Below are 13,663 nucleotides of genomic sequence, written 5' to 3'. Positions count from 1 at the left end.
TAAAGTTTTCAACTTAATGTAAAATTGCCATTTTTCTAAGTTGAATTTAAGTTAAAACTTCTCACTAAGATGCTTTGAAAATACAGCCCAAATACTGACTTCTTTTAAAAAAAGTTTGATTGCCATACAATAGCTGTACTTACAATCAAGCTGAAATGAATAAGATTACCTTAACGGAATCCTGGCTTTTCCATGTGTTTCATTTCATTTTCTTGTACCTTACTCTTTTCAGATCCAGATAACCTTGGAGGAAATGGTGTTGGCGGGTTTCCTAGCCTTTAGTCTCATATCAAGCCTGATCATCATTCCGCTATCTCGGTTCAGAATGTCGCGAGGCTGGGGCATCTACCTCGTTGTGCTCTACGTTGTGTTTATGGTTGTCGCCATTTTGACCGAGACTGGCGTTTTACACGCTAACATTGATACTACTGGCTTATAATGAGACTCTCGTTGATAGAATTGTGTTTCTGTTACTTGTTTATTGTCAATAATTACAGGATATACATTATATCAGGGTACAAGAGCTTAAAAGTGCTTGGTTTCAGGTTGACTTTGGGTGCTTTGACTGTCAGATGTCACAATTTTTTAACATTTTCTGCTCAGAGCTCAAAACTTTCATTCAGTTATAGCAGAAGTCTTTGCTTAGTATGATTGCATTGTTTGCTTTGTGTGTCAAAAATGTCAAGGTTAAAGGAAAATTTGATAAATTTTTTATTAATTTATTATTTATTATAAATGGGATACAAATTCTGTGTAAAGCAAGAGCATTATAAAAAGTAAGATTTTAATTTGGTTGCTCAGTCCAAGGTCACGGTTACTTTTCTGAAAATAAAAATTTAGTTCCAAGGTCATGGTCGGTGTTTTTTCAAAACAAACAATTCCCAAGGTCAAGGTCAGTGTTTTTCAAACAAACTAGTTCCAAGGTAAGGTCGGTGTATCACAATGCAAACAAATTAATATAAAGAAATAGTTTTAGTTATGTTTATACTCAATGTATATGTATAATGTGTATTGCAATGCGATGCTTATTTAAACACTAGCTATTGACTTTTGTAAATATTTTAATGCCTTTGTTATTTATTTATTTTTATATACATTGTTTGTAATTTTCCATTTACTGTAACTTATTTTGATTTTTTTTTTGTAACTTTAAAAAGAACTTTTGAAAACTTTAAATGACAAGATTCTAATCTTCGAACTAAATGCTATATAAATTGAGTCTGTTTTTTCAGAGAAAAAAAAACAGCACACATGTCAGTGCAATATTGTATTCAGTTAATTGTTTGTTGTTAATTTTGGACAGTCAAGTGTTCATTGTAAGCATATAAACTTCTTATTAAGATTAATTGTTTATACATTATTTTTTTTACTTTTTTCCTGTCATAAAATCAGAGTACCCGCCATTTTGGGAGAGAGAAAAGAAGAACAGTTGAATTTTGCTTTGGCTGCAGAGTATTAGGGAGAGATCTCCGTTTTATTTTTTTTCTACAGTGGCATTATAGAGGTATTAAATGTGAATTTAATTTTTATCTCCTTGCCAGGACTTACTTACTTGTACCAATGACTTGCTTCAATTAAATGTGAAAGTAAGTCAAAGCCAAGATTTACCTATGTTGTGGCCACAAGATATATACAAAAATTCACTCATACTTTCTCGATGTCACTGTATTTTTTTCATTATAAGAAAAAGGCTTTTGTTGTAAAGTGTTGCCTGTGATAATTCTTTACCAAATACTCATTCATGTAATTTCAACATTGTATTATTTTTGCCCCTATATATGTATGGGCATGTTTCTTTTTTAAATCTTAGAGGTGGGCGCAAGAAGAAGACTTAAACAAATGCCAATTTCTGTTGTTGTTGCCATTCCTTGAGCAGAAACGTTTAGTTTAATTTTGTTCATGTCGAAGGGATAAAAGAAATCTGAGGTAAAGTCAAGCTTTGTCTATTCCTGATGGCTGTCACCTCTAGGCAAGGGTTTCATAATTCGGGTATCACACTTTAGTGTTCACATTTAACAAGGAAGGATGAACTCATACTCTTTTGGAAATCTAATGTATTTATCAGTTGATTGAAATTACATTAAAGGAAACAATCATTGCTTGAATTTGAATATATATATCACTGTTACAAGTAAAATGTCAAAGCTATTTAGCAATGAAAATTGTTGTATTCAAACACATCATTTACACTGAATTGGCTGTTAATGGCAGCCATCTTGGATTGCCATATTCAAACATATCATTTATACTGACCCTGCAATTTATGGTGGCCATCTTGGGCGCCATCTTGGATTTCTTTGTCTGCACCAGGCAAAGGCAATTTATGCTGCTAGTTCCGCATACTTCAGACTTGGTTGAACATTTTTTTCTTGTTCTCCTTTTGTTGCCATCTACTCGAGCCTCTTTTGAGCCATTTATCACTCCACTATATGTCTATGGAGCTCAATTTTGTGAATAAATATACATCTAGCTGTAATTTTTATAAGAACCTTACCATGACATTTTGTGTTTATGTTAAGAAATGTTTCCTAAAGTTTAGAAATAAAAAATGTTTACCCTTGTTAGTAAATAAATTGTTTCAAATCCATGTTGTTAGTTGGTTGAAATGACTTTCTTCAATTCTTCTGTTTGTTTGTTCGTTTTTCAAAAGAGATTGTGGCACAAACTGCACCTAGACCATATGACTAAGACTCCTGGCCCTTATGCACTAAAGTCTTCGTTGAGATCGAAGAGCAAATTTTGAAATGTTTCAAATTGGGTTAAGTAATGAGATATTCATGAAAATATATATAATCATGACTCATGATTCATGAGTGGGAAATGTCATGACATGCCTATCAAAAGTTTCTTTTTTTTTTAAATCTGTAATTTCAGCAATTCAAGGGCCATTACTCTGAAGTGACTGGAGCGAAAATTTGTTGTCCTTGTTGGGTGATGATCAGACAAAAGTAAAAGCACGGATAACTAAGTTTGTGTTATTTCAGCACTTAATGGGCCATAACTCTTAAGTTACTGGGGTAACATGGCTAGTTTTCAAACCTGCTCAAGATATTCTGCCCATTGACTTATTGTCAGTTGGGGGTTGATGGGACAAAAGCTCAAAGTTATAGCACAGATAACAAAGTTTGTGTAATTTCAGAAATTTAAGGGGCATTATAAACTCTGAAGTGACTGGGGCAGCATGACTGGATTTTGAAGCTGCCCATTGACTTATTGTTCATGTTGGCTGTTGATCAGACAAGAGCTCAAAGTTGAAGCACGGATAACAAAGTTGTTTTATTTCAGCAATTCATGGGCCATAGCTCTGAAGTGACTGGGGCGACATGGTTTTCGACCTGCTGAAGATATTCTGCCAGACACTTATTGTCAATGTTGGGTGTTGATTGGACAAAAGCTCAAAGTAACAGCAAGGATAAGGCAGTTTGTATAATTTCAGAAATTCAAGGACCATAACTCTCAAGTGACTGGGGTAACATGGCTGGTTTTCAAACCTGCCCAAGATATTTTGCCTATTGACTTATTGACCATGTAGGGTGTTGATTGGACAAAAGCTCAACGTTACAGCATGGATAACAAAGTTCTTGTAATGTAAGCAGTACAAGGGCAATAACTCTCAAGTGCCTGGGGCAACATGGCTGGTTTTCAAACCTGCCCAAGATATTCTGCCCAGAGACTCATTGTCCATGTTGGGGGTTGATGGGACAAAAGCTCAAAGTTACAGCACAGAAAACAAAGTTTGTGTATGAAGTAATTCAAGGGCCATAACTCTCAAGTAACTGGGGCAACATGGTAATATAGCCTGAAATTTCTGCTTGTACACGTTATCCAAGTTAAGTAATGATCAGACAAATCTGCCAAATTAAAATGCGGTCAACATAAAGTTTGTGTAATTAAAGGGCCATCATTACTCTGAAGTGACTACGGCATGACTTGGCGGAGATATTGTGCTTATACACATTGTACAAGTTTGGTGTATTAGAATAAGAGCTTCTCCAGTTACAGCGCAGAAAACTAAGTGGACGCCTCACACCAACTACAAGTGAATCCATGTGTCCAGTCTTATGACAGGTATATAAAAACACTGCAGGGAGAATACCAAGCTCAGCAATTGTTTTTCAGTTGGAAAGGGGCATAACTGAACAATTATTAAGGCCAGTGTTATAGACTTGCTGTTCTTGTGTGTATTGACTCTGGCAACATGTGTACCAAGTGGTACCTTTGAATGTTTTTAAAGTTATGGCCAAGGTTCAAGTTTAGTATGTTAATGCTGAAAAACTTCACCAAGGGTAATACTATACCTAGACTATTTCTTTGAAAAAAGACAAGCTAAAAGTATATACTTAAAACAGAAAACCAGTTTCATGTTTATAGTACAACTCAAATTTGCACCATTTGGTCTTCAGTCTCAAACTCAGTCTCAAGAAGTTAGTGGATAAAACTCTCTTAAACTTTACTGGAACATTGTTTTATGTTAGGAGTCCACCTGTGGAAACATTTCTATTTGAAGTCAACAAAGTTGTTTAACTTGATTCTTTTATTTTTAATAATCAAATTCCATTTTACATGCAAAATATAAAAATCCAAATAAATGTACAACAAGCGTCAATTATCAATAAGCTATCACAATGGCTGGAAAATATGTCATGGAATCACAATATTTCAAATGTATGTCATGGCATCCATATGTCTGGAAAATATGTCATGGAATCACAATGTTTCAAATGTATGTCATGGAATCCATATGTCTGGAAAATATGTCATGGAATCACAATGTTTCAAATGTATGTCATGGAATCCATATGTCTGGAAAATATGTCATGGAATCACAATGTTTCAAATGTATGTCATGGAATCCATATGTCTGGAATCATTGTCATGGAATCAAAAAAGTCTCAAATACATGTCATGGAGTCAATGTCATGAAATCAAAAAGTCTCAAATACATGTCATGAAATCAATGTCATGGAATCAAAAAGTCTCAAATACATGTCATGGAATTTATGATTTCTTGAAAATATGTCATGGAATCACAATGTCTCAAAAATATGTTGTGGAATTCATGATGTATGGAAAATATGTACCGGTAATGGAATTCATAATATCTGGGCATATGTCCTGAAATTCCTGATATTGTATTGAGCTAAACATTATCTTTGAAAACTCAAGTTCTAAACCAATACAATAATTTTTGAATAAATCTAAAAGATTTAAACAAAATAGCCCAAACCATAATACCATTATTTAAACCCTGATGAACAACAACAAAAAAAAGAATAAGAATACAAAAGGCATGGTATTTCCTGACGTCCTGGAATAATGTAAACATGTAGCAAAGTTAAGGTTGTTACACAAAAACTTTCTGATTGTTCACAATTATGTTGCTGTCCACTGGGTTTGTCAAACCAATGTGTTTTAACCCCAGTCAAAACCTGTTGGCTTGATATGGCTTGGCTTGATTTCGTTGTTGGCTTTAACTGGATGTAAAGGACCTATGTTGATTAACTCTTTGTAAGCATTACTGTTTGGCTTGATATTTGCGAGGCTCCAAGTATTATAGCAGGTCCATGGGATATCCAGCCAACAGGTTTCGACCGTATATCATAAAATTCATAGACAAAAAGTTCAAAAGAATAACTGTCAATCAATTCAATTGTTGATTAATTTTATCTCGTGGTTAATTAAATGTTGGTAACACAAGATTGCGAATCAATGAACGCACTTATGCTTTTCATTTTAAATTTGCAAGCTTGCCCTATTGTGTTCATACAATAAAAAGACATGAAATAAATGTATTCAATCATTATACATGTATTTAAAAATGCATGATTAAAAATTACTAAATCTTCTTTAACTGATTTTCATTTTTAAACTAAATAGTAGGCTGTCAGTATGTCAACGTAATAAGTCAATATCGAAAATATAGATTAAATAAAGAAAACAAATTTATATTCAATGAATAACTCTCATAAATAACAATTTACAACCTTACAGAAAAAACTCAAGAACTATTAAGTCTTGTCATGAATTTGTATTATTTCACTTTGAAGAATAATATCAGGGGTTGCATTCAATAACCACGTTAGATTTTACTTAATTTTAAGATTTGAATTCAAGAGTTTTAATTGGACTGTAAAAATAACTGGCCATAGACAGAATGGAATCACTGATGCGTGTCCACAGACAATAATAAGAGAGATATTGAAAATGGCCCCCCGGGGAAGTATTCAATTGAACTCTTATCCTTATTTTTAGATATGCCTTAGTGATTCCATTTAGTTCATTGGTCAAATAAATTTTACAGTCCAATGGTTATGAATTACTGCCCCTACACATCCTCTTGTTCCAAAATCAACATCTGTGAGACAGTAACAAATATGACAAAAACACATAATCTGATATATCTTGGATACATTCTAAGTATACTTTTGTGTTTTTTTCTTAATATCATAACATATACAAATGTAATAATATTAATATCATTTTGATTATATAATAAAAATTGCACTTCAAAATATAAACACTTCGAGATATAAACATATATATCTATTCATGTATATGGCATGGAATGGAGTGTAAAAAAACATCACATGAAATTATCAAATAAATGATTTCTTAACAATAAACAATAACAAAAGATCTCCCACCACCCAACAAACCCTGTATTAAAAGTAAATATCAACAAAATTTGATTATAAAAACACAGTGTGTCATGTATATCAACCTTTTCATTATGAGTGCTTTAAAACGAATGCCAACCCTCATCTGTTTTTTTACGTAAGACAAAGGGGCATACCTCAAAACATATTCTGGCAAAAGTTATGGAAATTGTTGTATATGTGCATATTGTCTCAGGCAACATGTGTACCAAGTTTTCATTTGACAGTTTTGGTTGCAAGCTTAAAAGTGCCAACACAAATACTTTTAGAAGATCAATTTAAAATGATTGTGTTTTTACATGTATACAAATACTAATGTCTTTTCATCTATTCCACTGTTTTCTCTTTCAAATGAATTCATTCTGACTTAATATCTGTTGATAGATATGTTATTGGCATACACACCCCTATGCAGCCTTTTATCAATCAATATAAACTAATCTGGAAGACATGTATATCAATACACTGGATACACATTTTACATATGTGGGCGTTTTCGCACTTTTCCTGAGAATGTGTACTTGAACATCTTAAGCGTTCTTTGTGTTGTGTCCAAGATGCCTACAATAACAACGACATCAAGCCTATGTCAACTTTCTTCTCTGAAAAACAGACAAGTTAATATAAATTGCTTTACATTGCTCTTCACCAGATTTATCTTCTACGCTAAAAATGTCCAAAATCTGTTAACGATTGGATTGTAAAAATACAAAAATAAAAATCAACAAAAGGTGAACTTTGGTATTTAACAGTCCAGATGATTCTATGGGGAACGGTTACTTTTAATTATCCCTTGGAAGGTTTCAGAGAATCTTCCATCAGTAGCCCTTTCACATGTTCTTTGATGTAAAACAGCTGAAAGAAAAAGTTTAACTAATATTTATATGAAAAACTACAGAAACAAGCTCAGTAGCCAAACGTTTAAACATAAACCCAGTTTAATGGCACAGGGTAAACGCTAAAGACATAGAACACAAAAACTAACAATCACAAACAAGAAACATGGAACAACAGGACAAAACTCCACAAACAACATAGAACATAGTATTATATATTATGTATTATATACTATACTAAAAACTAGGTGTGTTTATCAAGGATTGTTAGGTACCGCCTTGGAAACTTGAAATTATCATAAAACTAGAATTCCGAAAATCTAATGATTTTTGACAAATCAAACTAAGTCGAGATATAAGGCCATTAAGTATTGCTGCCAAGTTTTGTAAAGATTGGAGAAGGAATGACTTAGTTAGAAAGCAAATTTAATGTGTGTTTTCTTGGACTCGGACAACGCAGCTGGACAACAAGATCCCAATGTGTCTGCCATGCTACCAGGTGACACAAACGAGGTTTGTAATATATGGTCAAACAAACAGTTTTCCTGACGTGAAGAGCTGGTGTCTGAGATAGGTTAAGTTAATATGAATGCTTTTAAACGTATTAGCTTATCATTGTCTTGTCACGCCTTACATTACAGTAACATTTAATTAAGATACAATGTAGTTTAAACTTATAAATAAAAACACAACCAAATAAGACTTCTGTGAATACCAGGTAATGGATTGTCTGCTGTTAAGACAGTTGTAAGCCGAGAGTAAATTTTCTGGTTATAAACAAGTACTGATAAATCTTATGACAAGCTATAAGAATCTGCCTTTACATATTAAAAGCAGGTCTTCTTTTGTACCAGGTGGAGAACAATAACACTTGACCTACTTTTCTGCTATTCAAACTATTCAAATGTCAGCCATCTCCAAAATTTTGATGAGTGAAATGTCATATCTCTATCATGATTTCCAACACATTTTAGATGACATACCTCTGTTATCAGTCCCAGCACTCTTCCACCACACAGAATCACCATGACAACATACTGTATAGTAAGGTCAAGGCCAAAGTTATCACTAAGGAAACCAGAGGTCATACCATACAACCACAGGGGCAGGACAAATATTCCTGTGATAGTATAAGTACCAATGGGAGTTTTGAAACCTGAAAAAGACATGCGAATAGAGGTTATGGGATCACTTTGGCAACACGCTTTATAGAAAGGTGAAGGTCATCACCTAGGAAAACAGCGGTCATCCCATACAACCACAGGGGCAGGACAAATATCAATGTGATAGTATGAAGTATGTGAAGTACCCATGGGAGTTTTGAAACCTGAAATAAAAAGAAGCCACCATGACAATGCACTGTATCAAAAAGTCAAGGCCAAGGTGATCACAAATTCAACACAAAAGTATCCCATACAACCACATGGTCAGTACCAATATGCCTGTGATTGCATAGGTGCCTAGGGTTTTTACCTGAAAATAAGAATAAAAGTAAAATAAATGGGATCACAATGACAACGCACTGAATAGAAAGGTCAAGGTCAATGTCATCCCCCAGAGAAACCAGAGCCTTTCCAATACATCACTAGTTGCAGGACATATATTCCTGTGATAGTGAATGCACCCATTTTAAGACCTGAAATAGAGATGAAAAGAAGTTATGGAATTACCATGACAACACACTAAATACTAAGGTCAATGACAAGGTCATTGTCTTGGAAACCAGAGGTCATCTCATACAACCACAAGGGCAGGACAAATATTTGTGTGACTGTGTAAGTGTCTATTGGGGTTTAACACCTGAACTAGGGATTGAATGGAAGATACAAAATCACTAGCACAACACACTGTATAAAAAAGTCAACGCCAAGGTCTTTGCATTAGAAACAAGATGTCATCCCATACAACCACAGGGGCAGGACAAATATTCCTGGGGTTAGGAAGATGTCTGTAGAGGTTTTGAAACCTGAAATACAGATGTGACTTGAGGTATTGTGAAAACTGTTTAGGGAAGTCAAGATCAAGGTCAAGATCAAGGTCATCACCTAGGAAACCAGAGTTCATGCTACATAAGGGAAGGACAAAATTAGTGTTCATGTAAAAGTGCAGGTACCCAGGGGTATTGAAAGCTTTAATAGAGATGTGAATTTATAAGGGATGAAAAAATGAATGAATGAATGATTGGTCAAATTTTAAATGAACTAGAAAAGAATTATTAACAGTAAAATCTTAATAAAATATCTCCTTCATTTTAAAAAAATATTTAAATCGCATGTCAATCATCATCATCAGCACCATTTTCACCATAATAATTAAAAGTATTGTCATGATTAGGATGATGATGATGATGATGATAACCATTATTTTAGTATGAATGTCTTATCAGAGTATTATCTGAAGAGGATTGAGCAACAATTCACAATCCTAAACAATTATAAAATTGTCTTCAAATTTACCATTGGCCATGACCATTTTACAGATGGCAGGAAAGTCTTCCTTGGGTATTTTCCAGCCTGGTCCTCGAGCATGTGTACAGACGAACGTCAGCCATTCTATCATCATCATGAAGTAGCCCCACTGAAAATCAGATATGGTGTGCAATGATATAGCTTTGACCATAGAAGGCCAGGGTGTAGCTAGACCAAGATACATTAATGTTTGTTTGTTGTTTTTTTGTTGTTGTTTTGTTGTGGTTTTTTTTTTTTTTTTTGGTGGGGGGGGGTCTGGAATTTCACATATTTTGTTTGTAAATTTGTACAAATGAAGTTCAATTTAATCCACATTGATAGTAGGAAAATTGAGTATTTTTTCAAAGGCTATATATGTATTTCTGGTATCTATGACAACACACATATGTGAACTTAATGCAGGTCAAAACTAGCTCAACATTTGTGAAAAAGATTTCTACAATAGCATCATAAATTGGCAGGTTGATTATGTGCTATAATATGTGAAATACGTGTCATGTTTCACATCCTTTTTTGAACATTTGAAGACTTTCTCTAATGCAATAACTTGTTAACATCAGCGTTAAAAACAATGGGGTTTTTGTCGGCTAGGATCCTTGTTTCCAGCAACTACGGTGGATGGTGGACACGGTATCTCGTCATCTTTGATCTTTAATATTTCATCCCACTTGAAAACAAACGTCCTCTTATACCTTAAAAGTGTATAAGACTCCTCTGAAAACCATATAAAGCATCCGCTGAAGACTTTTCCATATCCATGCAAAACTTAACAACGCAGCATTTCGCCACTTTTTGGCCAAAAATCAAAAATTTCAGAAAAAAGATGTTTAGTAGTCAGTGTGTGTATACCACGTGATAAATTACGTCATAAATGCTACGTCGGAAGGCAATATTATGCTTCAATATTCATATTGTTTACAAATATACTTATTAAAGCTTACTCGTTAATCAACTAATAAAATCACGTTCACAATGTCATAAGCAGTACAGACCATAAAGAAGTTTCGAACAATTTTCGGCACTTCAAAGATATTCGTTTGTAATAATACAATCCTTGTGAGCTTAATTTTAAAGCTATGAATTACTTGGTTGGTTGAAGTAAAACCAACGCAAACTGAGCATGTATGGATGCTTTGCAAGGGTATGAACCCGCCTCTTTAGTTGTTAGTTCATGGTGATGTGTCAAAGTATATATGCAAAATTGCTGATGACTGCAGTCTTTTCCCTTTGATGTGGAAAATCAATCGAAAGGATATAGATGTTGCACTTGATTTGAAATTCATTTGTCAGATTTGGGCAGTCTTCAAGCCATTTACATTCAGAGCATCAAATAACTTGAAATGCTAAGTTCATTTGAAAACAGTAGTACTTAAACTTCTTACATTGAAATAAATAAATATGACTGCTTAAATCTTGATGTTCTAAAATTGTTTATCAATCTTTGTGGATTAGCCGCAACTCTTAAAAAGCCATAAACTTTAGTTACCTTGGAGAGAAAACACCAGAGAGCTCCTCGGCTTATCAGGTCTATCAAAACATCAAACTGAAATGAAATGTCTCGTCTTGATTATCTTAAAGCTGACATTTTAAAGTCAATCGTTCATAGGTTTTAAATTAACTGCATTTTTTATTTTAATTTGTTCATAAATAAACACTAAACAATAACTGGCAGATACATATTTTAACAGCCTAATAGCGTTCAATTTTCAAAAACCTCATTAACATTATTCAGAAAATAAAATGCATTTCCTGTCATATTTAAAAAAAAAGGTAACCTTAGAAGTCTTATTTGGACTTGTGATGATATGTTATCCTTATTTCAAGCATTCAGTTAATATATCATTTGTATATTTTTTATTATATTACCCTATAAATTGGAAGTAGTCCCTTTAACAATATAATGAAGTATCTGAACCAGTACCTAAAAATATTTTAGTACCCGAAGATAAAAGGTTAGATTTTTACATGTGCATTTAGTGTAAAACATTACAAAAAGATCCATTATGTTACCCAAGCTCCGAATGCTGATGTTTGTTTCAAAGCCCTTGCAGCGATTCCATCCACAGCTAAAAAAAATGCACAAAAATAAAGATAAAAAACAATGTTTAATTTTTGTGAAGGTTTTAATCAATGAAGGAGTTATAAGGTGAGTGAGTATGGGTATTTAGTTTGCACTCCACACAGAACAGATCTAAGTCTTTAAACCTTCCAATCATTAATTATAAGAGTTTAATTATGTTATGGCTAAGGGAGGTGAGTATGTAATGCCGTGTTTACGCTACACAATCACTATAGACACTACCGTACCATCAAGGCTGACCGAGACTGCATACAGACAGAGGAAGATCCAAGGCCTTTCAAAATACACAAGACTTGCCACCAATAGACTTAGCCTGGCATAGCCTGAAAATGTTATATAATCATTGTTAATGTATTAATGCAATAATAGATCATGAATATCATTATGACGAACTAGACACAAGTTGTGTGGTTACAATTGACTGGTGCATTAGTGTAGGGTCGCCAAACCAAAAAACATCTGAAGCAGCTGTTTATATGGACTATATGAAAGACATGTATTTAACAAGGTATGTGCAGTTATCAACATTAAATTTGGATGAACACAAGCCAAAAATCTGATACTAGTGCTTGTCATGAAAAAATTAACAAGCCCTTCTATATAAAATCCTGAATTTGAGCAAGCCCAGATATAGCCACAAAAATGCACGTTTAGGGAACTTTTTTAACATTTGGATATTCATTTTGTTCCCTAAACCAAAAATCGTCAAAGACTCTGATGCGGCTCATATATATGGACAAGCCCAGACACTGAGCTAATGTGGGATAACCTAAATGGCCGTCAATGAGTGTTTTGATGTTTTTATCACTATGGCAGACTCGAGACTTTACAAATGTCAAAATAATGCACCAGTCAATTGAAACCACAGCCCCCCCCCCCCCCCCCAAGTCCAGGGGTATACCAGGGATAGCCGGGGAAATAGGCCGTGTTTTTACCTTTCAGGTGGCCCCGCAGTGCCAGGTGAGTGCGGTGGTTTTGTCTTCGATTTAAACATAGCGGGGAATGGGCCTTACCTAGGATCCCTGGGGTGCGGGGGCATTTGGCAGGAATTTTACCATCTGTTCGTCCCCGCAGGTTTGGGATTTTACCCAGGGTTGGCTGGACGAAAGTCAAAGTCCCCGCTATTCCTCGGCCGGGGGGGGGGGGGCTGTGGTTACAATTGACTGGTGCATAATTAAAATGTATCCCTGAATGCTTATTATTGTAGATAATGCGGGTTAGTGATAATTTTGACCACTTTAACACAGTATGTGCAACAGTTAATCTGTTTAAACATAAATTTGTGTTTTTATAAAAATAAAAATAAAACATTAACCTACGTTTAAAAACATGTAATTAAATATGTACATTATAGCATAACAATAATGCACTAACATATTATTTAAAATAGGTACACTACAGTATATCCTTATCAATGACAACACAAATTGTAATAATTTTTACCAATTAAATTTGGAATGTAAAGCAGAATTTCATATCCCATGTTGACAAAAAGCTGCTATGTCATGCGAGAACAGAAAACAAATGTAATAATATTTGATGCTGTAATATTAAAGCAAGTAATTTCATAAACAGAATTCGTTCATATTTTACTAAGTTGTTTACATTTTCTCTCACAATTAC

At 34.0% G+C, this 13,663-nt stretch overlaps 2 protein-coding genes across 6 annotated transcripts in view; one reads left to right on the top strand and one right to left on the bottom strand.

Annotated features, from left to right (window-relative positions):
- Positions 1-2,586, top strand: part of LOC128232191 (mitochondrial sodium/calcium exchanger protein-like) — a 30,340-nt gene extending 27,754 nt beyond the window's left edge. For both annotated transcript variants that reach the window (XM_052945603.1, XM_052945601.1), the window contains exon 16: positions 233-2,586. In XM_052945603.1, the coding sequence (XP_052801563.1) occupies positions 233-439 (207 nt within the window). In that variant the 3' untranslated portion in view covers positions 440-2,586. The remainder of the gene's footprint in view (positions 1-232) is intronic.
- A 1,956-nt stretch (positions 2,587-4,542) lies between these two features.
- On the bottom strand, positions 4,543-13,646 carry LOC128231295 (uncharacterized). 4 transcript variants are annotated; one of them, XM_052943930.1, is made up of 8 exons: positions 13,484-13,646; positions 12,268-12,363; positions 11,971-12,026; positions 11,447-11,503; positions 9,949-10,069; positions 8,476-8,648; positions 7,437-7,511; positions 4,543-7,258 (listed from the first exon to the last, which is right to left on the bottom strand). In XM_052943930.1, the coding sequence occupies exons 1-7, from the start codon at positions 13,521-13,523 to the stop codon at positions 7,443-7,445; spliced, it is 612 nt and encodes a 203-aa protein (XP_052799890.1). In that variant the 5' UTR covers positions 13,524-13,646; the 3' UTR covers positions 4,543-7,258; positions 7,437-7,442. The 4 variants fall into 4 exon arrangements, 3 of the variants coding, with proteins under 3 accessions (XP_052799890.1, XP_052799889.1, XP_052799888.1); XR_008260337.1 differs by having other exon boundaries at positions 7,437-8,648; XM_052943929.1 differs by having other exon boundaries at positions 4,543-7,511.
- Positions 13,647-13,663: the final 17 nt, after the last annotated feature.

The sequence above is a fragment of the Mya arenaria genome, chromosome 4, assembly GCF_026914265.1.
Source record: "Mya arenaria isolate MELC-2E11 chromosome 4, ASM2691426v1".
NCBI classification, from domain to species: Eukaryota; Metazoa; Mollusca; class Bivalvia; order Myida; family Myidae; genus Mya; species Mya arenaria.
The sequence above is the reverse complement of the archived record's forward strand: the minus strand, read 5'-3'. Positions and strand labels throughout refer to the sequence as shown.

Excerpts from the sequence above, each read along its gene's own strand:
- LOC128231295 (XM_052943928.1), bottom strand. The coding sequence starts at position 13,523 with ATGGGATATGAAATTCTGCTTTACATTCCAAATTTAATTG. Across the intron at positions 12,027-12,267 it reads AGTCTCGGTCAGCCTTGATG|CTGTGGATGGAATCGCTGCA; the intron begins GTACGGTAGTGT and ends CATTTTTTTTAG. Across the intron at positions 8,649-9,948 it reads TAAAATGGTCATGGCCAATG|GTTTCAAAACTCCCATTGGT; the intron begins GTAAATTTGAAG and ends TGTCTTTTTCAG.